The sequence below is a fragment of the Carex rostrata genome, chromosome 6, assembly GCF_964058835.1.
Source record: "Carex rostrata chromosome 6, lpCarRost1.2, whole genome shotgun sequence".
NCBI lineage: Eukaryota > Viridiplantae > Streptophyta > Magnoliopsida > Poales > Cyperaceae > Carex > Carex rostrata.
The window spans coordinates 13697703-13725441 of NC_135923.1; the positions used below are offsets into that span (position 1 = coordinate 13697703).

The 27739-nt window shown below is 32.9% G+C and overlaps 1 protein-coding gene across 3 annotated transcripts; it reads left to right on the top strand.

Moving 5' to 3' along the window:
• The first annotated feature begins 57 nt into the window (after positions 1-57).
• LOC144555217 (LRR receptor kinase SERL2-like) lies at positions 58-27653 on the top strand. 3 transcript variants are annotated; one of them, XM_078303469.1, is made up of 11 exons: positions 21841-22362; positions 22704-22836; positions 22938-23009; positions 23404-23547; positions 23771-23842; positions 23925-23987; positions 24356-24450; positions 24634-24783; positions 24990-25331; positions 26042-26421; positions 26745-27653. In XM_078303469.1, exons 1-11 carry the CDS (start codon positions 22224-22226, stop codon positions 27063-27065), a joined length of 1911 nt encoding a protein of 636 aa, XP_078159595.1. In that variant the 5' UTR covers positions 21841-22223; the 3' UTR covers positions 27066-27653. The 3 variants fall into 3 exon arrangements, with proteins under 3 accessions (XP_078159597.1, XP_078159595.1, XP_078159596.1); XM_078303470.1 differs by lacking the exon at positions 23771-23842; XM_078303471.1 differs by lacking the exons at positions 21841-22362; positions 22704-22836; positions 22938-23009; positions 23404-23547 and adding an exon at positions 58-222.
• Positions 27654-27739: the final 86 nt, after the last annotated feature.

The window sequence follows — 27739 nt, forward strand, 5'->3', positions numbered from 1 at the left end:
TAAATGTACTGCATGGTATGCCTCTATGTTTGATATCCATCTTTTATCGAGGAAAATTCCTTCTTTTGTTTTGTCTAGGTGGTAACCGAACAATAACATGTCAGGGACTATTCCACCAGAAATAGGCAAGCTCTCCAGCCTCAAAAGACTTGATCTCTCAAACAACCATTTCTATGGGGATATCCCAGCCTCATTGGGTCACCTACAAAGCCTTCAATATCTGTAAGTATACATCTCTAAAATATTTTTATATATTCTCTTTTATAGGAGAATTTTTCATATATAAGTTATAACCCTGTAAGATGTCAGAAGTTTCCATATGCTGACAAATGCATGCCTTTGTAAAAAGAATAAAATCCAATAGTTCCTGTATAGATTATGTGAGAAATTTCTTATATAGGCCTCCGTTCTCTGTCCTAAAGTAAGGTAAATAAAATTTCTTGAGCCCTGCATTGTGTTCTCTCTTGATTTTATTTTTCTTTTAATTTTGAAGTTTGCTAGGAAGCTTAGCAATAATAGCATTTCTGGAGCATTTCCTGTTTCGGCCTTAAATCTTTTACAGCTTATTTTCCTGCATGTTTTATTGAAAGCCTCTTGTAATTATAACTGGTTTCCTTATTGCCCAGTTTACTTTTTTTATAGCCCAGTTTTCTTTTTTTATTAAAAAAAAAAATCATTCGGCTTTTACAGGGATTTGTCTTATAATAATTTAAGTGGCCCTGTTCCACCTGTGTTTTTGGGGACATACAAGTAAGGATTCTTTTTGTGCTGTTTTCTTATGTTCAAGCATTCGAGCTTTTGATCTATACAATAAGATTATTGAATAAAAAACTGCAATTTCCTTGAATATTCTTTGAATTATTTATATGCATGCAGAAAGGTGTGCATTAAACAAAAAGGAATTTTGTTACGAACCACTCAAATTTTCATCAAGTACATACAAAATCAATCACCCAACAAAACCAAAATGTTCAGTTGAACAAATTTAGAGGTTTCCTTTCCTTGACCCATCAGCACCAGACTCCACAAACCCCATTAATATATACAAGCTTGCAGATGTATTTTTGCAATATTTTTATTTTTAAACTTACACATACAACTTTGGTGCAGTATTGTAGGCAATCCAGTGATATGTGGGGCCGGTCAACAGAAAGATTGTTTTGGTATACAGCCAATTGCAAACCTCATTGATACACAGAGTACTGACCGATACAAAAAATTTAATTCTTTCCTCTCTTTTAACCTTTTAATTTGATCACTTTTTTTTAATATTAATAATCACACAACCTCTCTATTGGACAGAAAAATAAAATATCGACGTCTGTTACTAAGGGAATGAAAGTTAAATCATAACACTATTCATTTGTAGGTGTTCTCCTTTCAGGGAATGTAAGAAACCACAAGGTGGCGGTTGCACTTGGTTCAAGTATTGGTTGCATCAGCTTCCTTTTTCTAACTGTAGCAGAGTAGGCTATGCATAGCCATGGAAGTTTCATTTTTGACTGAGAAAATCTATCAACTTTAATTAAATTTAATTAATTATCCAAAGTTTTCACAGGTAATAAGCTTGGTTATATTAGCGTCGTGTTCATTATGAATCATAAAATGTTAACTTTATTGCATACTGTGCTTCTTTAATAGCAGAACTGCGGAACAATTCCACAGAATTAAGTAAAAAGATATATTACTACCAGTTGATGTCAGTAAATTGGTTCTCATAATTTTATAGGTGCTTTTATGACCAAGCTGTATATTTTCTGCTTCTTTGAGTGATAAACTAAAGTTCTATAGCCTGAATGAAAGGGGCATTTTCACAAGTGCCCCTGTGAAACCTTGATATATATCATCAATATCTTGCAAATTTAGAAATACCGTACAAGCTCCTGTTTGTATACCAGATATCATGTAGCTCCTGGTGACTGGTGTTATTGTATTTTTCAGGGCTGTACATGATATGTGGAGTTTGTGCAAAAGTACCTTAAAATTTAATCGCGCATTTCTTGTGTGTTTTTTAATTGACAGGATCTGGCCAGTGCCGGGGGAACAAAGAGAGCAACGTGTTGTGTTCTGATCATGATTCATGACAAAGCCAACCAAAGGCGAGCTTGAGGCGGAGGTGAAAGAGAAATTGCAATCAGACTATGACCAGATAACATCACAAGTTGTTGACCTTACATGAGTTACATCAGGCATGTACTGATAACATGTACCTAAAATTTGTACTCTGAGAGATATAATATGCCAACCCATAACCATGTTTTCTGCATGATGTGCTTTTTCATGGTGGTGCTATGTCATGATGTTGAGATATGTTCTAGTTTTATTCGGGGTTTTAATTGTAGGGGTCAGGTACTGTGCTTGTGGATGTGATTGATACATATTCTAATGAAATCTGGGGCTTTAAATATTCTTACTAAATTATGACAAAGACATGGCTTTTTCAAAGGATGGTGTTTCTTTTCTATCTGATTTCTGGTGACACATGCAGGGAATGTGTATGTTGAGATATGTTCTAGTTTTCTTTTCTAACAAAGGAGTAATGTATTGATAAAAAAAAAAGTATTTACAAGTGGCATTTGGAGCATTTGTTTGTTACTTTCTATTAGTTCTTTGTCTTTTTCTGTTCTTCGTTGATAAGCTCTTAACTTTTGTATATATCTGCTGCATACACATCATTTTCTCGTATCTGCTGACTGCTATACTCATTTTGAGTATGAAAATATAGATTTGCATATTAGAACTACTTAATTTATCGATCAGTACCCAGTGGATAGTGAACTCAATTTAAATATAAACCTCTTCAACTTCAATACCAACATGGGGTAATTTTGTACATCTTCAAAATTTATCTCTGCCAGGTGAGAACATCACAAATCCTACTTGCAAGATTACAGGATCCTTTAATCAGAAACTAATATTCCTAATTTACCAGAACACATGCAGCCCTGTTGACATTTCAGTAACTTGCGCTATATATATAATTGGGAGGACTGATAGTTAATTTCTTATTTTTTACCTAAGTCATCCTTGATTGATCTGAAATACATAATATATTCAAGTGAAAATTAGGACAGAAAGCATATATCTATGATTTTTATTATAAAAATACACACAGACACACACACTGGGCATAATTATATATATATGATTAATCTCAGTCGTTATTACTGAATGACATTTCTACTGCTGTGCATATCAGCATATGTGCCCACAAAAATTAAAATGATAGATTAGAAGACAACTAAAATCCATGCCATATGTCATCTTTGTTTCTCTCATACAACTATGTATGAAGCACAACCGTGAGGCCAACCAATTAGGATCCTCTCCGGTACCTCTCCAGTACCGTAAAAGGGAATCTTTCACAGTGGATCCAGACCGTTCTTTTAACTTTGCACGAATCTCAAAGCACAAGTAATACTGGCTTCTTGTGCCATCCTCAATGGACACAATTTTTAAGTTAATATAAAACCGTAAAGTAGTGAGCCCCATCGATCAACACCTGAGAGGATTTGTGCTGTGCTCCCGTGGTTTTTCCCAAAAGAGTTTCCATGTAAAATTTTGTGTCTTCTCCTATTTCTTGTACTTGCTTGCTTGTTGTCTTGATTTCTTGTTTGAGTCACTATTTCTCCATTTATTTGAGTATTGGTGTACACAAGGTGTTGGAAGAAATTAATCTTAGAAACATTGTGTAGTACAACCTTGTTATTTACCTCTCATCCCCAACAAATGGTATCAGAGTTGATCTACACTACCGTCAAATTTGATCGGTAGTTCAAGGACGAAGGTTGCTCTTTTATTTGCTCCGCTGCAGTTTGAGGTAAATTTCTGAAATGGAGGAAGGTAGTAGTAGTGGTACCATGATCAAACTGACCTCTACAAACTACTCCATTTGGAAGTCCATAATGGAGGACATGTTATTTTGTAAATATTCCTATGAACCAGTAACCGGTACAAAACCAACGGATAAGTGGAAGTTGTCTAAAGGCTCTCTTATTGTTGCTCAGGGTAAGAAGACAAGCTCGCTTTATACAATGCAGATTAAATTGTGTGGAGAGATAAATGCGGTTGAAGGCAACTCAACCGATTTGTGGCATTTGTGTTTGGGTCATATGAGTGAAAAGATGCTTCAAATTTTGGCTATAAAAGATTGTGTGCCGAGTGATGGTATATCTCTGACATCCTGTATACATTGTTTGGCGGGTAAACAACATAGAATGCTTTCAAAAGAAGTTGTACCACTAAGAAATCGAATGTTTTGGATTTGGTTCATACCGATATGTGTTCTATGGGTAATAGGACACTCGGAGGAACTCTTTACTTTGTTACTTTCGTAGATGATCATTCTAGAAAGTTGTGAACATATTCCTTGAAGATAAAGGATTAGGTTTTGGAGGTGTTCAAACACTTCATTACTGAAGTTGAAAAATAAACGGGTTGAAAATTGAAATGCATTTGATCCAACAATAATGGTGAATAGCGTGGGCAATTTGAGACTTTTTGCAAAGATAATGACATTAAGCTTGAAAGAATAGTTCTAAAAACTCCGCAACAAAATGTAGTAGCTAAGAGAATGAATCGCACAATTTGTGAGAGAATACGGTGTATGCTCTCTCATTTTAAGCTTTCAAAGGCGTTTTGGGGCGAAGCATTGAATACAGTTGTCTATTTGAACAATTTGTCACCTTCACATGCGTTGGATGGTGATGTTCTATAGCGGGTTTGGATCGGCAAAGATGTGTCTTATGGACACTTGCTGGTATTTGGTTGTAGAGCATTTATGCACATTTCTAGAGATGAAAGGGCTAAACTTGATAGCAAGTCAAAGGAGTGTATTTCCTTGAGTTACAAAACCGGTGAGTTATGTTATAAATTGTAGAATCCGATTGAGAAGAAGTTGGTTAGAAGTCGAAATGTAGTGTCTTTGAAGAAAAAAAACTATTAATAATTTGAGCAACCTTGACAATGCGAAAACTTCTTCTAGTTCCCATGTTGACCTTACACCAATCTCAAGTTACCAAGAAGTTGAGACCAACAAAAACCCTCAAATCAAAAACCAAGGTGAGCAATCCGAAAATACTATTGATAATGATATCTCATACCCAAATCAAGTCCCACCTCAACAAGAGTTGAGAAGATCAAACCATGAACGAAGGTCTAATTCAAGATACTCTTCAAATGAGTATGTCTTGCTTACAGATAGTGATGAATTCGAAGACTATGAAGAAGCCTTGTGTCATGAGCACAAAAGTGAGTGGATTGAGGCTATGCAAGATGAGATGAAATCCTTGCATGAGAACTCCACTTTTGATTTGGTAGAATTACCAAAGGGTAAAAAGGTACTTAAAAACAAGTGGATTTTTTAGGTGAAATTTGAAGGCGCAAGTTCAAAGCCGAGATACAATGTTCAGTTAGTTGTCAAGGGTTTTGATCAAAAGAAAGGGATTGACTTTGAGGATATATTCTCACCTGTGGTCAAGATGTCCTCTATCTAGGTTGTACTCGGATTGGCTGTTAGTTTGAATTTGGAGATTGAACAGCTTAGTTTGAATTTGGATTGAACAACTTGATGTGAAAATGGCATTTCTCCATGGTGATTTGGAGGAGGAGCTCTACATGGAGCAACTCGAGGGGCTTGTTGAAAAAGGTAAAGAGGACATGGTATGCAAATTGAGGAGGGGCATTTATGTCTTAAAGCAAGCACCACGAAACTGGTATAAAAGATTTGAATCTTTTATGTGTGACAACAATTTCAACAAGATCACCTCCGATAATTGTGTCTTTATGAAAATGTACTATAGTAGTAATTTTATCATTCTTTTACTTTATGTTGATGACATGTTGGTTGTAGGGAATGATATAAATGAAATTGGAGCTTTGAAAGAGAAGCTTGGAAATGAATTTGCAATGAAGGACTTAGGTTCCGTAAAGCAAATTCTTGGTATGAAAATCAATAGAGATCGCAAAAGATGCAAACTTTGGTTGTCACAAGAAAGGTATTTGGAGAATGTGCTTGAACGGTTCAATATGAGCAAGTGCAAATCGATTTCTACTCCACTTGGAAGTCATCTCAAGTTGACACTTGATGACTGTCTAAAGGATGAAAAGAGAAAGAAGAAATGAAGGTGTCGTATGCATTTGTGGTCGGTTCTTTAATGTATGCAATGGTGTGTACAAGACCCGATATTGCTCATGCCGTTGGAGTTGTAAGTTGTTTTCTTTCTAATCCTGGTAAAACTCGTTTGAATTCTATGAAATGGATTCGTAGGTACATTCGTGGTACCGTTGGTTATTGTCTCTGTTACGGGGTTAGAGCACATGTTTTGGAAGCATACACTGATGCTGATTGGGCCGGAGATGTTAACTTGAGGAAGTTAACATCCGGTTATTTGATTAATTTTGCAAATGGTGTTGTCTCTTGGCAATCGAGGCTACAAAAGTGTGTTGCACTCTCCACAACCGAAGCTGAATACATTGCAATTACAGAAGCATGCAAAGAACTATTGTGGATGAAGAAGTTCTTCCATGAGTTGGGCATTCAGCAAGAAAGGTACGTGTTATTTTGTGATAGTCAAAGTGCAATCATTGGATACTTGATGTGCTTGAGAAGAAAGAATTATTGTTGGAGAAGGTCCATACAAGTAAGAATGGGCCTGACATGTTCACAAAGTTTTTACCGTCTTTGAAGTTTGAAGCTTGTCGTGACAAGACGGGTCTGGTTAAGGGCTTTACCTAAAATGGTAGGTTGGAGCATGACATGGTGTTTATGAGATCAAAGAAGAGTATTGTCTTCAAGGTAGAGATTGCTGAATTGAAGACAAATGGGCTTCGACCCAATTAAGGCATTTAGGCGATCAAAGAAGAGTATTGTCTTCAAGGTGGAGATTGTTGAATTGAAGACAAATAAGGCATTTAGGCGGAACATTTCTGTATAGAAAATAAGAAGACAAAACAAAGAGAGAAAGTGTGAGCCGTATCTTTCCCAAAACTGAGTTAAGTCTGTTTGAGCTGCTAGGGTTGTCTCTTCTCCAAGTTGCCTCTTCACCAAATCTTTCTAGGATTTTGCTCTCTTCTTCTTGATATTGTAAGAGAGTGTGTGAGAGAATGCTATTGTGAGTTATACTTGTACTTGTAAGACTCCTTTGATCTAATGAATTTGTGCCGTGTGGTCCCGTGATTTTTTTTCCGAAAGAATTTTCACGTAAAATCTTGTATCTTCTCTTATTTCTTGTGCTTGCTTACTTGTTGTCTTGATTTTTTGTGTGACTCTCTATTTATTTATTTATTTGAGTATTGGTGTATGCATACAAGATATTTGAAAAAATTATTCTTAGAAATATTTGTGTGGTACAACTTTGTTATTTCTCTCTCATTCTCAACAAGAGGATACTTGTGCGAGGCCAACAACCTGACAAGTAGTGACAACACAAAATAAGTTTTATACGCAGTTGTATCATACCAAAGTCTTCCCTAAAAGATCCAACGGCCAGGATCTTCATGAACTATTAATTTTACGCTGTCTAAATAGTCTTGGTTAAAAGGGCGGCCGGTTTACTTGATTCGCATGAAAATAACGCACTAGAATATGTGCCTTTCCATAAAGATTATTCGCTTGTCACTTTATTATTGGGTTTATGGAATCAATTTAATTAGCAAAGAAACATGGTGTCTGATGAGATCAATATCGAAAAAATTAACAAAAAAAAAATTTGAGCAAAAATTGAAGGTCAAGTTACTAATTATTTAATATTTATGAGAAATCTCTTAATTCAAATTTTGAACCAACAACCTTCCATACGAAGAACATTGTCTTTGCAAATGAATCAAGATTGATTTTCAAATTTAAGAGAATTTTTTATTTATAGAAAATATTATAAAATAAGAGAGAGAGAAAAATAGTATCTTAGTTTTTCCATGTATAGGAAGATTTGTATATTTTTTTTTTCCAATTCAAATTTTGGACCAATAAAAATTCCACCGATGGAAAGGCTTTTTTTTATTTTTTTTATTTCTGGGGTTGTCCTGTGGTTCTTCACAATATTTATCCTCCATTACTCTCTTTAGTAACTCGCTTTGAGTAAAATACAAAACCGTTCAGAAGAAGTAATGAAAAGATGCCACAGAACATCCTCTTTTTCAAGTAGAATAAAAAAAAATGAATCGGTTCAAATTGGAGCTCCGCCTAGAGTTCTAGAGGGGGTGTTTTATTCATTGAATATTTGAATGGATAGATGGAACAAATTAATTAGGGGTGTAAACGGATCATATATTATCCGATTTTGTCTGGATCTGAATCCGGAAAATTATCTAAATTATCCAATCCGTATCCGTATTCGAAACTATCCGTATCCGTATTCGTATCCAAAAAATTATAACAGATACGGATACGATAAGACTTTTAACTATTCATATCCGACCGTTTACACTTTTAAACTACAACTAATGTGTTATATGTTCCCAAATTAATTTACTAAATTGCATATTGTACTAATAATTTATTAAATTACATATAGATATATATATTTTGATGAACAATATAACAATATAACACTATGACATAATTAGTGATTAATATTTTAATAATATAATAGATATTTTGTAACTAACAAGTTAATTATGAAAAATATCCGTATCCGTCCGACATCCGATCCGTATCCGTAACATTTAATATCCGATCCGTATCCGTATCTGAGACTATCCGTATCCGTATCTGTATCCGAAAAATTATAACGGATACGGATACAGTAAGACCACTATATATCCAATCCGTATCCGACCGTTTACACCCCTAAAATTAATACTATCTTCTATGACATCAAATCAATGCAATGTGCAGCACATGAAAAATGATGAAATCCAGTAAATTACTAATCGTTCAACTATAGCAATTGAAAGAGTAAAAACCTCAGCATTTTAGTAAAGAACCTAATATTTCCAGAGGCATGAGGATCCAAAAATCTTAAAATTTAGTTGGTTTTTCTTAAATTTGGCTATGCAAATGATGGTTGAAGTAGATGAATTCACATTCTTTAATTATTTACTATAGGGCACAGAACAGTTATGTACCATTGATTATGAATTCAAAGCTAATTAACTCTCTAAAAATTTGTCCAAGCGGTTAATCAGACTGTTCAGATGCTTCTGTGTTATATATCCTTTCAAAAAGATATAGACTCCAAATTAGGCTGGATCATCAATTCATAATTATCCTTCTCTTCATATTTTTTTAAAAAATTATTGGCGTTCTCTAAACATATGATATGAGCGTTTGCTAACGGGACCTGTCCCATGCCTTGCTTCCTATATGTAATTATTTTTGTAGCTATCTTCTTCTAATTTGAGCAACTCTTTACTTATTGGGTAAATTTTTTGCTTAAAAATATATATATATATATATATATGTATAGAATAAAAAATTTCCAACCTATTTCTTATTGATTTTTTTTGTATTTTTAACAAAAAGCAATTAACATGTTAGAATTGAAAACAATTAGGAGGATCCGACCGTGATTTTTTCAGCAAAGTAAGACCACAAATACAATTTCAAAGTGAGTACCCGATGAAAAGAAAATCAGGGGCAAGGGGACCCTGTTGCTTTTGTTTTAATTTTTTAATTTAATTAGTTTGTCAAATTCCAAATTTGATTTTTTTTTTCCAAAGACAAAAAATTCCTTTTCTTGTTCTTAGATTTATACCTACTGCAGCTATATATGCACTTTGGTAGGGCTGTAAATGAATCGAGTTTGAGCGAGTTACCTCCAACTCATGCACAGCTCATTTAGTTAATGAGCGAGTTAACTCGAATTGGAATGGCAATGACGAGCTATAAAGCCAATTCAAATTCAGCTCATTACCAATTCGAGTTGGCTCACAACTCATTTGACCAGTCATTTTCCTTAGTTATAGTTAGATACTAGTAACAATTTATCTAAATACAAACAATTCAAATGGTTTAGTAGGAGTTTATATAAACATAAATAATTCAAACATAACTAACAATACAACTAACAAAACATACAATTCAAACAATAGCATAGGATTTATTATGACAAATTTTGTGTAACTCGAGTTGTTAATGAGTGAGTTTGGGTATTCTCAAACTCAACTCATTTATTAAACGAGTCAGCAAACTCGAGTTGTAAATAAGCGAATTAAAATGAACAATTAGCAAGTGAGTTATAAATTTGAGCGATTTTGTATAGCCCCTTGGCTACAAATGACCTTTAAGTTTAAATAGCATACAAATATATCCCTGTGTAGTATGTTGATTTATTTTTGTCTGACTTAAACTTAATATTTTAAGTTTTTAACTCTTAAATAACAAAAAAAAATTGTATTCACTTTTTTGCTAAGCTGGTAGCTGCATGTCAGATCAGGAGCCTTGTATCTTTTTTTTATTATCTAGAACTAGTGCTGTCAATGTTACCCTTAATTTTCTCCGTTTACTTGACTTGTATCATATTCGATAAAACTAATATGAATAAAGTTTTATTTTCGTTAATTATTGGATACGGATAAGATTAAAAAAAATTGTTAACATATACAACTAAACAAGTAAGGATATAGCTAAAAATTATTTTGTGCCGTTAACTTTTCTATAAAATTATATATGTGTTGATATATATTTATACGGCAAAGATACATGATATGATATATTTTTAATTTTTTTATTCATAGACTATGTATATTTATTCAATGACATATTTTATCCGTTTATCCGATCCATATCATATTTGATAAGATGGTATGGTTAAGATTTTTTCTATTAGCTTATAGAGTATGAGTAAGAATAAAGTTATTTTTCTGTTGACACAACGGACGGACAAGGATATGAAAATATTTTCATCCGATCCGTTTTGTACCCGTTGACATCCTATCTAGAACCTCTCTTTCTAAAATTGAATGGAAGTAAAATCGACAAGAGGCATAATATTCTCATCGATATAATTGTTTTGAAAAGGAATATGGAACAATTGAAAAGTTTTCAAAGACTCATTTGGAGGATAATTTTTTTTAAAAAGGCCATGTGTGCTTAGCTACCCCCATAATCCCCTTAATACCAAATAGAACCCTACAAATAAATCCTTGTACAAACGAAAGAATGTTTAAACAAACCTTAACATAATTTTGTGTATCGTTTATGAGTTATTCCAGAAATTTGGCGACATGATTATCCCAAGAGAATTTCATAATTCGTCAAGCTTGGCCAGGCATTTGTGTCCCAAATTCCCTCTTTTGTTTGATTGGGCGTGGGGAGAGAGAAAGGTGGCGGGTTCAAAACACGAGAATTTGTGCGTGCATATCTTTTTTCTTCTCCTTTTACAGATTTAAACAGCACTACAGCAGAGAGAGAGAGAGAGAGAGAAATAGAATAATTGGTCCACATGCTCTGCACTAGCTTTATGCTTTGCTTTTTTGATTCTTCCAATACCAAGTCTCCGGTACAGAGTTGTTGCATAGACCAAGTCATATGGATCGTACCACTTACAGCATGGGCAAGCTCCCAGTTTACTTCAACTGTTCAACACAACAAAAGCATCTCTTACAAAAATGAGAAAAAGAACAGAGCAGAACAGGTTCAAGTCTTCGAGATGATTGAATCCAGTCATAACTCATAACGAAAAGGCACGAATCTTGACGTGCAATGGACCATCCGATTTGTACAACCCTCTGTATTGTATTCGTAGTGTACAAGTAAACCATTTTTTTTTTTCAATTGACGAGCCCAAACTGGGATTTGAGAAATTCAGACTTTAACCTGTTTATAAAAAACTTCGCAAATTTTGTTTGTGAATCAATTTTTTGGTTCGCAAAAACTATCAGTGCTACATTTAAATAGGTGGATTCAAATATCTTACGTCTTTTATGATTCATTATATTTTACATCTTTTTTAGATTGACTATTTACTTTATTATTTTTGAATAATGATCTCGCTTCATTACATGCTATTAATATTAATTGCGTAATAATAATTTTTAAAATTCATTCTCAGTGAATAAGAGTCAATTGATCCCATTCATTTAAAAAGTTTTCATACTTATATATGATTTTTTATATAATTTAGAGCAAAATATTATAGGTACTATAAAATCGATCCCCATTCATAGTATAAAAAATTTATATAATTGAACACAATAGCTTGAAAGTATAATTCCATCTCTGCTCAGAAATAACAAGTAAATGTACTGTTGAAGTCAGCACCTTAGCCTAGCCCAAATATTTGACAAAGAACTAGAAATGCGGAGCAATTTCCAAAAATTTGAAAACCGACTTTGCATATGTCGTTGAATAAAAAAAATAGAAATAAAGAAATTATTTAATCTCTAGAGTACTCCATTAGCTAATATAAATATGAAACATTAGTCTCCATTTTGTATCAAGCAAATCAAGCAATTCATCTTCTAGCTCTAAGAGTGATAGTAGATTGGAGATGTAGGAAGTATTGAGTAGTAGAGGTAGGGGTGTAAATAGATTGGATATTATCCGATTTTGTCCGGATTCGAATCCGGAAAATCATCTAAATTATCCGATCCGTATCCGTATCTGTATCCGAAAAATTATAACGGATAAAAATACGATAAGACATTTAATTATCCGTATCCGACCGTTTACACTTTTAAACCACAACAAATATGCTATATATTCTTGAGTTGATTTATTATATTACATATTGTATCAATAATTTATTAAATTGTATATAGATATATATTTTGATGAACACTATAACATAATTAGTAACTAATATTTTAATAATATAATAGATGTTTTGTAATCAACAAATTAATTATGGAAAATATCCGTATCCATCCGATATCCGATTTGTATCCGTATTTGTATTCAAAAAAATATAACAGATACGGATACAATAAGATCATTATCCAATCCGTATCCGACCGTTTATATTCCTAAATAGAGGTATATATAGTGGTAAGAATAATTTAGAGTGACTAATAAAATTATTTCCAATATAGTTTCTCTACTCCACACGTACGTCGAGCAAAATAATTTTTAAATAGAAATCAACATCGGGCATCATTTCCATTGTATAGGCTTTATTTGATCAATTTCACGTGAACCTATAACGCCTAAAATGTGATGATGCATGTATGTATGTGTACCGTCTCAGTGCACCAAAAATATCTGTCATAGAAAGTAAATGTTCCAATAATTTACCAAAATGAAATAGAACTATGTAAACGAGTATCTCTATTAATTATTACTCTAAACCTAATTTATTGGAGCAAATTTAATTAATTGTACAAAGACCGTTATCCCCTTGCAGTAAGAAAACAAATATATATAGCTTCTGGTGGCTATAATTTGTTTTTATCATGCAATCATCTCAATTCTCAAAAGATGGTGTGGTTAATGATTCGAGAATTGACATGCATGAGCATGACACCTTTTAGACTAATTATAATGTGTGTTCTCACCGCTTGACTACTTTTCTGACCCCTAATGAAATTTTATCATGGAATGATGGACCCATCGAATGAATAACATTAATTTTTCTTTTTGTCTATATATATATATCCGCGAGATTTTAACTAAGTGCCCTTTACCTAGAATTAATGTTATTGGCATTGGCGCATTGCACCGCTAGTGGTTTAAAGGAAAATGCGCATGACAGTACCAACTACCAAGTCAAAAGATCAAAAATAGTAAGTTTCGATGCATTAATTCACCGATAGGGTAGGAAAACCGTTTAATTCGATCCATTAGCCGCAATGCTAACTGCGGAGCTGTTTCGATTGCATATTCAGGGCGCTGCATAAAATTAAAACTGATCTGTTAACCCATGAAATGATGCTCTATGGAACCAATTTTGGAGCGTCGGATGCTGTTATTGGAGCATCAATTTATACAAAAGTAGGTGATTTGTAAACGGATCATGCAACCAATGATAATTTTATAATATTCAAGTTATTGGAGCAAAGCTAACGTGCATTGTGTTCATCAAGAAAATTTAATAAGTCTCTACCAAGCTTTCAAAAAAAAAAAAAAAAATTCATAAGTATAACTTTAGAAATCTATCAGATTGGTTTCAAATTACGAATTCAAATTGTTGAAACTCAACTACTTCACGAGTAATGCGTGTGTATGCAAAATTTTAAATTTTTTGAATTTATTTAGTATAAAGTTAAGCAGTGAAAAAAAAGAAAAATAAATGCATTAAAATAACTATATATATATATAGAGAGAGAGAGAGAGAGAGAGTGAGGCTTGGGTGCTATGGATAGCATAGAGGGCTACGGCTCAATATTCGAGTTTTCAAAATTCTAACGGTCGATCCGAACCATTCATCTTGTTCTCCATATTAATATGTGTTTGGAGACCAAATTTTATATTTTTTGGAAATTTTTTACTATTTTTTAGCTAGGTAGAAAATCACTTGATCTAAAAAATTCTGCACCATTCAGATATTTGATTTTCGACCTATCTAAAAAATAGTAAAAAATTTCCAAAAAAATGTAAAATTTGGTCTCCAAACACATATTAATATGGAGAACAAGATGAACGGTTCGGATCGACCGTTAGAATTTTAAAAACTTGAATATTGAGCCGTAGCACTGTAGTCCTCCATGCTATCCATAGCACCCAAGCCTTACTATATATATATATATATATATATATATATATTTTACAGCTTGACTTTGTACTAAATAAATTTAAAATTTTCAAAATTTAGCATGTACCCGCATCACTCGTAAAATAGTTGAATTTTAACAGTTTGAATTCGTTATATAAAGTCAATTCAAATATCCGATAGATTTTTAAAATTGTGTTCACTTGATAAGCAGAACACATGCTAATTTTGCTCCAAGTTATACTATGTTAACATTCACGGTTCATGGGTCTGTTCAGATATATTCAATCTAGATATTGGTGATTATATATCAAATAAAAAATGCATCAACCGCGAGTTATTATTTACTTTTTTATGATAGAGAAAGCTTGAAAGTCTCTCTATTCTTATATTATGTACGTAGTTGTTCTGATCCGTTAACGACTGATATTAAAAGATGAATTTTCGAATTGAATATCAACCATTCAATCACATAATTTGTCTTCTTTTAATTAAATACATCTATCTTATATGTATAAGTTTAAATTTAGTTAAAAATATACTCGTCACACAGACTGCTACATAGTTTATCACATTAAAATTGAATAAATCCTTTGGCGATCCGTTTCCTTATTTCTCCTTACAGTTATCTTCCATTCTTGTAATTAAATTATTTTCTTATTTCTCAATTTCCTCTATTTCATTTCTCCTCTTCCTCTATAGTTTTGACAATGAAAATAAAAACACACATATCTTTTCGGATTTTATTTAGGGCAAATGTATCTTTGTAAATAGATGAATAATATATCTTTTGTTGATAGAAACAATCATATCTTTCTGATTTGAAGAGAAAATGAAGAATATCTAGAACTTTTATGTAGATAAATTTTTATTGTTAAAATAAATTCCATCAAGAATACATCTTTTCTAATTTGAATCATATTTTCTTATTTGAATCATTTAATTATATATTTTCTAATTTTGTTTCTTTACAAATCATTTCACCTCTAAATCGTTTAATGACCTATCTTCCTTGTAGAAAAAATTATATATTAAATCGCAATGATACCTTAATAATTTTTTTATGTAATATTTTATTCTTTTTTTTATTTCTTGTTGTTTCTTTTATTATTATTATTTATTATTTGTATTTTCTTCTTTTATTTGTCTTTTATTTTTATTTAAATATATATTTTTTATTTTTTGTGAATGTCAAACCAAAAAAATCTTTTCATATTCTATTAAATCTTATAATATGTTTCCGTTGCAATGCACGGGCACGATACTAGTTATATATTTTGTATTTATAATTATTGAGACTTAAATTTAATTTTTTTTAAAAGTCATTCTATTAGATTACCACAGAAGTATCAGCTGAATTTAGTATGTTTTATGTCGTAATGATTTATTTAACCACAGTAACATTTTTGTTGGTGCGCTTAAGTTGCATGTATTGAAATGGATTTAAACATGACGAGCAAGACGTCTAAAATAAGTTGTGTTTGATTGTTTGAACATCAACAAAAAAAAATATATAATTGTTTGGATGTAAACGTCATGATACGAAAATGATGAAATTTGAATGATACGTTATATATACATTCAATCATTGATTAAAAAAAAATCAACATTTTACTTTTTATATATATTGATGGTTAATACAATAAAGTTGTTATAAAATTTGATATAATTTATTAAGTACATATTTGGAAACGTAAGATATTTGAAATGTCATTTCTGTAAACTACTTTGTTATATTTGTGTACAAATTTATTTCCATTTATTTTTCAGTGGATCAATTTTTTTTTATTATCGAATGACCGCCGAACAATCTTCGGGATATAACTCCCATCTCATCAAAACTCTCACAAATTTTCTCAAAAAATTGACCATCCGAACACATCCTGACAATCTCACTCCTATAAAAAAGTGTTTGGTGGTGGAATAGGTTTAGATAGGAGTATGACTAATATAATATCAGTGTCATTTTAGTCTATATAGCACCAATTCCAAAATTTATTAAATCGAGTTCAAATGGTGAATTCAAACCGTTCAAACCAATTTACTTTATGAGTGATGCGTTTACATACAAACTTTTTATATTTTCAAGTTATTTTAGTATCAAATCAAGCGGCAAAAAAATTGAAAAATGAATGTATTAAAATTAACTTAAAAACTCAAACATTTGACCGCTTGACTTGATATCAAATAAACTCAAAAACTTATAAATTTTACATGTAAATGCACAACTAATGAAGTAGATCGGTTTGAACGGTTTGGATTCACCATTTGAACTCGATTTGATAGGTTTTGGAGTTAGTGTTATATAGACTGAAATGACACTAATGCTATATTAGTCATACTCTTTAGATAGATTTAAGTTATTTAATTTTAGTTAAGCCGATTTAAACTATTCATGTTTAGTCAAAAGTCTAACTTGATTTATGTCGGTTTAAATTTTAATCAAAAACCAAAACTGGAGCGGAGGAGGACAGGAGCGAGTAGGGGGAGAGGAAGACGAAATTCATATCCTCCTCTATAACCATAAAAGGGGATTCAAATCTGTTCATTTTCTTGAGAAAAAGAGCATCCTCCTGTTCTTTCATCCGAGCCGTTCAAAATCGATCATACGGCTTCAATTACTTTCTTTTATTTTATATCAATATAATCTATTAAAATAAATCAGATGTAATTGCAGTCGTGTGATAAATTTTGAACGACTTTGATAGAAGAATAGAATGGTGCTTCTTTTCTCAAGAAAAGAAATAGATAGGGTGCTCCTTTTCTCAAGGGGTCTGTTCGGCAAGAGTGAAATAGAGGAATAGAGTGTAAGAAAAGTTCTATTTCCGTCGAACAAGAAAAGAAGTGAGTGGAATTGGAAAGTTAAGAATAGTGGAATTGGGTTTGAACTTTTGAAGTCAAACCCCTGTTTTTTGCATTTTGGTCCCTCTATTCCTTTATGAGCCAATTCCCTATTTCATGGGAAGGTGGAATAGAGGAATTAGTTTTTCTCAAGAGATAGATTTATCTCATTTATCAAATGTTATTCAACTCTTTCACTATTCCATTCTTCTATCATTAACCGAACACGATCAGAATAGTGAAAAATTCAAGTCTATTCCAAATTTCACTTTTCCTCACTATTCCTCTATTCTAATAGTTTGTCGAACGGGTCCAAGAAAAATAGTAGATTTCAATCCCATAAAAGAAAATCTTTTAGGGCCTGTTCGGAAGCACTTGTTTCCGTGTAGAAATTTTTTGAAGTAACATGTTCGGCGATGTTGTATTAATTCCCTTTTGCAATTCCTGATAGAATATTTTCCTAACTTTTGCCTTCTCACTCATGGAAAAAAAAAAGACTCAAAGTTCTGGTTTTTTTCCCAAAAGCTGGAGCTGCTATCTCAATTCTCAAAATTTTGTATTAACATAAGAAAAAATTGAGCAACTAAAATACTTGAGTCGCTCAGCATACTTAAATAAAAGACTAAAATTCAAGACTAATTTGAACTCTTTTAAAATTAACAATCAAGTACAAAAATAAAAATTAAATGCATTTCAATAGTACTGTAATAATTGAATAATTACGAAACTAAAAATAATTAAACAAAACAGAATTTAAAAGTACAAAAAAAATTAAACAAAGCATAATTAAACTAGCAACACTCAATTTAATTTTTTTTTTAGAATCTGATATATACAATTATATTGATCATAATCAGTGATTAGTATTAAGATGAGGGATCGGATTACATTCTTTTTTGGTGACTCCGGATTACACCCTATGTTTACAAAGTCCAAACAGTCGATCCAAACCGTTCAACTTGTTTGATATGTTAAAATGTGCTTGTAGATCAAATTTTATATTTTTTGGAATTTTTTTACTATTTATTAAGATGGGTACAAAAATTCAATTGTTTGAATATAGCAATTTTGTTAAATACTTAATAAATAATAAAAAAATTTCAAAAAAATATAAAATTTGATCTACAAGCACATTTTAACATATCTAACAAGTTGAACGGTTTGGATCGACTGTTTGGACTTTGAAAACTTTGAAAATTGAGAGTGTAATTCGGTGTCACCAAAAAATGGTGTAATCAGATCTCTCCTCTGTCCGAGTAAAGCGTGGGTGACTACAAGACGGGTGCATGGTGTGAGCGATTGCATAAATGGGTTAGGATGCGCGGGGTGGAGCAATGTGTGCGGCGCAGATCGCTTCTCAGGCTAGCAGGTGCATGAAATTAGGGGTGTCAATGGTACCTTTTTAGCCGTTTACCCGATCTGTATCGTATTCGATAAGGTGGATATGGGTAAAAAACAAAAATTTCGTTAGCTTATTGGGTATAGGTATGGATAAAAAAAAATTCCGTTAACCAAATAGGTAAGGATATGGGTAATGATTATTTCGTACCCGTTACCTTATAGGATAACTATAAAATCTACATATATATACAATTCAATTTCCAACCCCACTTAAATATATATATTCGTGTTTTTGAATTTTTTTCTTTTATAAAAAAACAATTTAGTTGAACTGATTGCTCATTTATTTTTATTTTTTATTAGAAATGCAATTACATATTATTAAATGAATGAGTTTTTGATATTTAATTTGTAAAATATACTAAAATTAAGAGGAGGGTTCAAATGCCTCCATTTTTTGTGCCTCCATCATGCCTCCATTTTTTAAAATTTTAATAATTCAAAATTTAAAACTTAAAAGTCAAAATAAAACCCTTGGATATGATCTACGCCATTTTATCTATGCACGTGTAAAAAATTATGACATTTCAATTTTATTTTTATTGTCATCAAGAACTTGTAAAAAACACACTAATTTGGATGATTTCTAGACGTTGATTTTTGAACTTAATGATTCACATAAAAACAAAATTGAAATGTGATAATTTTTTATGAGCACATAGAGAAAATAACATAGATCACATCTAACAGTTTTATTTTGACTTTTAAGTTTTAAATTTTGAGTTGTTAAAGTTTTAAAAGATGGAGGCATTTGAACCCTCCTCTAAAATTAATTATTATATTAGTATTATCCGTTATCATCCGCTACTATTTCATTATCCGATAATATTAACGGGTAAGAGTAGGATAGAGTAAAGTAAAATTTTAATGAATATGAGTAAGGTATGGAAATGAAAATGGCTCCACCCGACCCTTGCCGTACCCATTGACATCCCTACATGAAATGAAAGAAAGAGTTAAGAGAAGAGAGAGAGAGATTTTTTTTTTTTTGTCACTGATAAAGGGTCTACACTTGAAATAAACTTAAACCATCTGAATTGATGATTCTAATTGTAAGTTCAATCTTTGGACCTTTTGAAAAACGAAATAAAAGATTAACGAATTAATGGGTATTTAAATCATACAAAAAATTAACGAGTTAACGGGCCTTTTATTATTTAAAAGGTTACATTTTTAGTCTGGTTATTTACTCTACGGTCACGTCAAATTTAAGTTTTACCGATAAACATGGGTAAATTTTTGTTTTTGTACATTTCCAAGAGATTACATATGCAACAAGCCATCTTGGCAGAAGCATTTGTACCCTGTCAAAATCACTGTCTTTCTCTATTCTCTTTCTCCCTCTTAAAGATACTTTACTTTGATTTAAAAATTGTACACAAAAATTCCCTCTAACACATTTCCCCAGCGAGTGCTCCAACTGCCCCCACAATTGGCCTATTATTTCTTTTCATTTTTTTAAACGACTGATCCCAAGCTTCCGTCTTTCCCCACCCAATGCGTTAAAATTTATCGTTTTTTAAGGGTTAGATAAATTCTCACATATAACCCTCCAAATTAGTAAACTAAAAAGAAAAAAAAACCACTAAAAAAGATTTTACCACGGATTAATTCTTAATCACATAGTTTTGTTGCACAGATTAGTAGTGCAGTGCTACATTAATTCTTGATCATATATATAGTTTTAATCTGAATATTAGTTATAAATGCAATTACTAGGGTTAGATTAATCGTATTAATTAGAATGATTATACCTAATGCAGGAGAAAAAGAGTCTGCATATGTTATTATTTTTTTTGAAAAATAGTGGTATTACCACCGATTTCATAGAAATCAAAGCATACCTGATATGGTACCTAAAATAGGTACCAAAATCAAATATGAAAAGTCATACATCAAGTCATCATTAACAAACATAAAAGCATACAAGGAGAGATAGTACTACATCAAAAGCTAAACTGGAAACAAAATGAATACTAAGCAAAATAAAAGTCTCAAAAAGTAGTCACATCATAGGAGACTAGTAATTCAAGAGATCCTCATCCGACATCTCGTCTCCAGACATATGATCTGGGGGGTTGCTAGCTCCAAGAGCTTGAATGGATACCTCTTCCTCCTTCAGTATCTGATCTGGAAGGTCCTTAACATCACATGGAAGCATTAGACTTAATTTTAAGTACGAATTATCAGAGTTAGACTTACACTAAAAAGTAGCTAAAGAGATTATCTTAAACCCTAATGATTTAACAGAAATGGGAGTAGTATTATCATTAAAAATAATTCTATTTCTTTCTAACCATACGGTCCATAATATTTGATAAAATTTATTAATGTGATGATGTGATGTTGTCATGATTTGATAAAATTTATTAATGTGATGATGTGAATGTGATCATGCCTCACACCCTCAACAATCTGCTCCGCATTTTCATTGGATAGCTCTCTCTTATATTTGATAATAGAAAGAATAAGGAGTTTTGAACCGTTTGATTTAATTTTAATAGTTTCGATAGCACAAATTATAAATATTAGATAGGGTATAGTCATGTATCGCATCGTCTAATGGTTAGTGCACAAGATAAAAACCCAAAACCCCCTTTAAGCAAATTATTAGCATCTTGTGTTAGAATTTCTATCTACAAAAAAAAAAAAAAAAAAAAAAAAAACTTATTATTGCTACAACAATTAGAGGGACATGTCTTTAACAGAAGTTCAGCATCCTATAGTAAAAGTAAAATTTTAAAGGTTGATACTGGATGATTACCGTCACAAAAAAACTGCCAAAATATATTGTGAAGAAGCAAATCAAGTAGAAAAAAAAAGAAAGTACATATTGCATATTGGATGAGTTTGTTACTGCCTTAACTGGTGTACTAAAGAGCAAAAGAAGCCAAAAGGATGACTATATTTGCATTAGTCTGGCAATTATTCGCAGTAGCATTTTCTCAAAATTTTACGGATGTATATGAAAAGCATTCTTTTGTTAATTAAGTATTTTCCTAATTCGAGCAGACTTCAGGTGGCAGGCATGTTTGTTCCCTCTTCCTTTTATTTCTCTCTCTCTCTCTCTCTTCTCTCTACTTTACTTGCTACCCCAAACACACAAGCATCTTCTTTTATGTCAATTTCTACTGACGTCTCACAGCGCCAAAACAAAGTTAGAAAGTAAGGCTGCATGCTTTTGTTCTCTCAGTCTATCAGAGTCTCAGTACCAACACCAAGCGCCAAGGACAAACTGTGAAGGATAAAAACCACAGAGAGAGAGCTAGAGAGAGAGAGAGAGAGAGAGAGGAAACCAAAACCTATCCAGAAAAAAAAAAAAAAACCCATTGATGGGTTTTCGTCTAAGAATAAAATCGCCTGAGCATTGATTTCTTCCCTTTTCTCCCATCAATGCTAAACTCCTGGCTGGATATTATTGCTGGTTTAATGGTGGCACCAAGGTTTAATGGGTTATTCGCCATGTTTCTTCTCTGTGCTTGGAGCATCTCTGCTTCTGGCCTTCTAACTTCCAAAGGTGTCAACATAGAAGGTGATTTTCTCTTTTGAAATTCAAATTTAACTGATGGGACTTTACTCTTTTCACCGTAAAACAAGTAACAACCGAATTGTTTTTTCTCTCTCAGTCAATTTAATATGAAATTTAACTGATGGCTCTTTTGCTCTTTTCATCCCAAAACAAGTAAAAAGCATTTTCTTTTTTCACATGATGCTTCAGTTTGATCTAAACTGACCTCAAATTGAACTTTAACTCGTGTCTTTATTGCTCTTTTATTCTCAAAACATGCAAACAAGAAAAATGAACTTAAACTAATTTTCTCTTATAGTGTATTCCTCTGTTTTTCTTTCCTTTGTTGGTTTGGTATAAAACAGTGCAAGCATTGATGAGTATAAAGGCCTTGCTAAAGGACCCGCATGGAGCTTTAAAAAACTGGGACAAAGATGCTGTCGATCCTTGTAGCTGGACCATGGTGACATGCTCTTCTGAAAATTTAGTTATATCTTTGTAAGTATTTCATCAAGTTTAGTTTCACTTAAACTTTGAAATATAAAAAAAGTTGTATGGTATTTTAAACATGGTTTTTTCTTTTTTTACTTTATTTACAGAGAAGCTCCAAGTCAGAATTTGTCCGGGCCACTGTCTCCCAGCATAGGGAATTTGACGAATCTTGTCACGGTGTAAGTTTGCTTATTCAATTGTTTGCTAGTACTGTTTGGCGAAATTCTCATCTCTAACCCTGAAAAAATTGAATATCATATTTGAGTCTATAAAATGACTACCAAGGAAAAGTTATAATTCTTAATTTCATCAGAACAGAAAATGTAAAGTAAAATAAAATTGGTTATCACTTATCAGTATCATTAAATTATTCTTAGTTGGATTTTTTGCGTTCTGGAATTTCGGTGGTTACTAGATCAAATTTGTGTGCCATTTGATATTAAACTCAAAATGAGTTTATACCATTTCACCTGAAACTGTACCCCATCAAAAGACTTTGTGGGGTATCTGTATGATAAAAATGTACTGCATGGTATGATTATTAAGGGGCATTCCTTCTTTTGTTTTATCTAGGTTGTTACAGAGCAATAACATGTCAGGGACTATTCCACCAGATATTGGCAAGCTCTCCAGTCTCAAAACCCTTGATCTCTCGAACAACCATTTCTATGGGGATATCCCTGCCTCCTTTGGTCACCTACAAAGTCTTCAATATTTGTCAGTATACATCTCTGAAATCTTTCATTATTTTCTATAGGAGAATTTTTCATAATAACCCTGCAAAATGTCAAAAACTTTTTATGCCAGAAAATGTCCTTGTAAAATGGATAAAATCCAAAGATTGCTGATTTTGTGAGAAATCTCTTATAGACCTCCATTAAAATCCTTGATCCCGCATTATGTTATATCTTGATTTTTCTTTAATTTTGAAATTCACTAGGAAGCTCAGCAATAATAACATTTCTGGAGCATTTCCTGTGCCAGCCTTGAATCTGTCACACCTTGTTTTCCTGTAAGTTTTATTGAAAGCCTCTTGTAATCGTAACCAGTTTCCTTACTAGCCCGTTTTTTTTAATCTCATTTGGTTTTAACAGGGATTTGTCTTATAATAATTTAAGCGGTCCTCTCCCTCCTGGGGTTTTAGCAAGGACATACAAGTAAGGGTTCCTTTTGTGCTGTTTATTTTGTTCAAGCATTTGAGCCTTTGATCTACACAATAAGATTGAAGCAAAACTGCAATTTCCTTAAAAAGTTTTTTGAATTATTTATTTTCATGCAGAATAACGTACATGCAAAAGAAAGAATTTTGTTACAAGACCACTCAAATTTCCATGAAGTACATAGCAAATCAATCACCCCAACAAAATTTGAAATGTTCAACTGAGCAAAACTAGAGGTTTCCTTGACCAATCAATTGACCATGTCAGCACTAGACTCCACAAATCCCATTAATATATACAAGCTTGCTGATATAATTTTGCAATTTAAAGATTTCTGAACACTTACGCATACAACTTTGGCGCAGTATTGTAGGCAATCCCCTGATATGTGGGGCTGGTCAACAGAAAGATTGTTTTGGTATACAGCCAATGCCCATGGCGAACCTCACAAATACACAAAGTAATGATAAATTCAAAATTATAATTCTTTCCTCTCTTTTTAGCCTTTAATTTGATCACTGTGATTTTTTTTAAAAATTTAATAATCACATAACCTTTCTGTTGGACACAAAAATAACATATCTACACATAATACGTTTTACTAAGGGAATGGAAGTTAATTTAAAACTCTGTTCGTTTGAAGGTGTTCCCCTTCCAGGGAAAGTAAGAAATCACAAGGTGGCGGTTGCATTTGGTTCGAGTATTGGTTGCATCAGCTTCCTTTTTCTAACTGTGGGATTACTCTTCTGGTGGAGGCATAGGCATAATAGACAGATCCTATTTGACATCGATGGTATGTAAACTTAACAATTTAAACTTGCCAGGTTCAATTTTTTGGCAATTGTCTTTTCCCCTCACATTTTCCAGTGCTTTTTTGGGTTTTTTTACAAATTAAACAATAATTAATCAAGGGTTCACATTTCTTTTTTTAAGCTGCTACTATTTTCAATCTTTTTTTTAACTTTCAAATTCATTATATTTGAAAAAAAAAAATTTCAGAGCACAATGCACCACAAGTAAGCTTGGGAAACGTGAAACGGTTCAGCTTCAGGGAGCTGCAAGTTGCAACTGACAACTTCAGCGGGAAGCACATCTTGGGCAAGGGCGGGTTTGGCAATGTCTACCGCGGGCAGCTGCCCGATGGCACGTTGGTTGCCGTCAAGCGGCTCAAGGATGGCAATGCAGCCGGTGGTGAGATCCAGTTCCAGACTGAGGTGGAAATGATCAGCTTGGCTGTACATAGAAATTTGCTCAAGCTCTACGGTTTTTGCATGACTGCCACTGAGAGGCTGCTTGTCTATCCTTACATGTCCAATGGGAGTGTTGCTTCTCGGCTTAAAGGTGATACTTGAGTGTGATTTATTTTTTCTGTGTTTATACTTGTGTTTTAAATGCCAACTTGAGTTTTCCACATTTTGAGGGGTTGGCCAGTAGCCCGATATTTAGTTGAATATAATACGCTTAATATTACAGGCATGTATTGGATTAACGAGTAGAACTAGGATGTTCTTAAGCTCACCAAGGTGTTTGGTGAGCTTAAATCCAAAACCTATTAGATGGGCTTCAAACGATGAATCCAAACCCGTTGAAACCGATCTACTTCACGAGTGATGAATTTACATGCAAAGTTTTAAAATTTTGAATTAATTTAGTACAAAGTCAAGTGGTAAAAAAATGTTAAAAAAATGAATCCACCAAAATTAATTTTGAAGTAATTTAGTATAAAGTCAAAGTGGTCAAAAAATGTTAAAAAAATGAATGTACTAAAATTAATTTATAAACCTTCTAAGTTTGACCACTTGACTCTATACTAAAATAATTAGAAATTTTCAAAACTTTGCATGTAAATTCATCACTTGTGAAGTAGATGGGTTTCAATGGTTCAGATTCATCATTTGAAACCAATACAATGGATTTTGGAGTTAAGCTCACCAAACACCTTGGCGAGCTTAAGAGCACCCTAGTTCTACTCTTGGTATAGTATGCGGTGTTGGAATATCTCAACAATGTTTATACCAATTTGAAATTTGTTTGTCGAATCTCTATTTTAGGGAAGCCATCTTTAGATTGGATGACGCGGAAGCGAATTTCACTTGGTACTGCTCGAGGGCTCCTCTACCTCCATGAGCAATGTGACCCCAAAATAATACACCGAGATGTGAAAGCTGCAAACATTCTCTTAGACGACTACTGTGAAGCCATAGTTGGTGACTTCGGGCTGGCAAAACTGTTAGACCACCGAGACTCGCATGTCACCACCGCAGTTCGTGGCACGGTTGGCCACATTGCACCTGAGTATCTGTCGACCGGTCAATCGTCAGAAAAGACTGATGTGTTTGGTTTTGGGATTCTTCTGTTGGAGTTGATCACAGGCCAGACTGCGCTGGAGTTTGGTAAATCGTCGAATCAGAAGGGAGCGATGCTTGATTGGGTACAAAGCTATAATAAGCATATTTTTATAAAGTTCTACTGTATTTTGTTGTTAGTTCTGTGTCTTAGGCCAGATTGAGCCTCTTGTTAATTAACCCCTTATCTTAATTCAGTCCTTGACAAGATTGGTAAACCTCATATCAGTTCTTGCCACCTAACCTATCACCTGTGCTAGGCTCAAGTGTCCTCAAATTATTCCAAATATCCCTCAATTCACCCTGAATTCGTGCAATAAAGCTTGAAAAGCTCCATGAAAACTAAACTTATTGAAAATTCAAAACTATGAAGAAGAATACATATAAATATCTATATCCTTGGTTTTAGGTGAAGAAGATGCACCAAGAGAAGAAACTCGATGTGCTAGTTGACAAGGGTCTGAAAAACAACTACGACCGAATTGAACTTGAAGAGATGGTGCAAGTGGCACTTTTGTGCACTCAATTTCTACCAGGTCAGAGGCCCAAAATGTCAGAGGTGGTACGAATGCTAGAAGGAGATGGGCTTGCTGAAAGGTGGGAAGCATCTCAGCGAGTTGAGTCGCACAAGTTCAAGGTGCCTGATTTCTCCTTCAACAGGTGTTACTCAGACCTAACTGATGACTCATCTTTGTTAGTTCAGGCAGTTGAGCTCTCTGGGCCGAGGTGATATCATTGCAATATTTTTGTAAGGAGTAAAATTTAGAAGAGCCACTAAAATTTTTCTGTTTTTGCACATTGATTTTTACCCTAGAATTTTACAGTCAGTCAAAAGAGGGAAACTTGAACCTTAAAATGTCCACTGCATCATTTTACCTTGTCAATTATGGCTAAATCCTATGTTTAGCTTAGTAATTGATAAACATTTAGGGAAATGATGGTCCAAAGCAGATTGAGCACAAGGTTTCAATGTTTGGAGTTTAATTTGAATGTTTGGCTCTTCTGATTAGTGGTCTGGTGCAAAAATGATAAAATTTTGGTGGCTCTATTGTAACTAATTCTGTATAGTATGAATAGGCGCAACCCATATTCAGTGTATTTCGTTAATTGCTCTTGGCGCGTTGAAACCGAGTACCGGTTCTAATGTCTCTTACCTTTGTACAAAAGAGAGCAGTTGTTGGTCTGAAACCAAGTTCAGAAAACCTAATAAGAGGATAGAGTTGTAAAAGATGCATTGTTTGAAGATTTGAAAGTTGTAACTAGCTGTATTTTATATGGATGTATTTTTTACTTCAAGCATTGGGAAATTTATCTTTTTGTATTACTTCCATATTACTTGTTTTTTTATATTTATTGTATGGCCTGTTGAAGTTAAAATCGGTATCATTCCAATCTACCGAGCAA

What these genes read in the sequence shown, in the direction of transcription:
- LOC144555217 (XM_078303469.1), top strand. Translation starts at nt 22,224, where the DNA reads ATGCTAAACTCCTGGCTGGATATTATTGCTGGTTTAATGGTGGCACCA. An exon ending in TTGACGAATCTTGTCACGGT is followed by an intron (nt 23,010 to 23,403) that starts GTAAGTTTGCTT and finishes TGTTTTATCTAG; the next exon opens with GTTGTTACAGAGCAATAACA. An exon ending in TGTTGCTTCTCGGCTTAAAG is followed by an intron (nt 25,332 to 26,041) that starts GTGATACTTGAG and finishes TCTCTATTTTAG; the next exon opens with GGAAGCCATCTTTAGATTGG.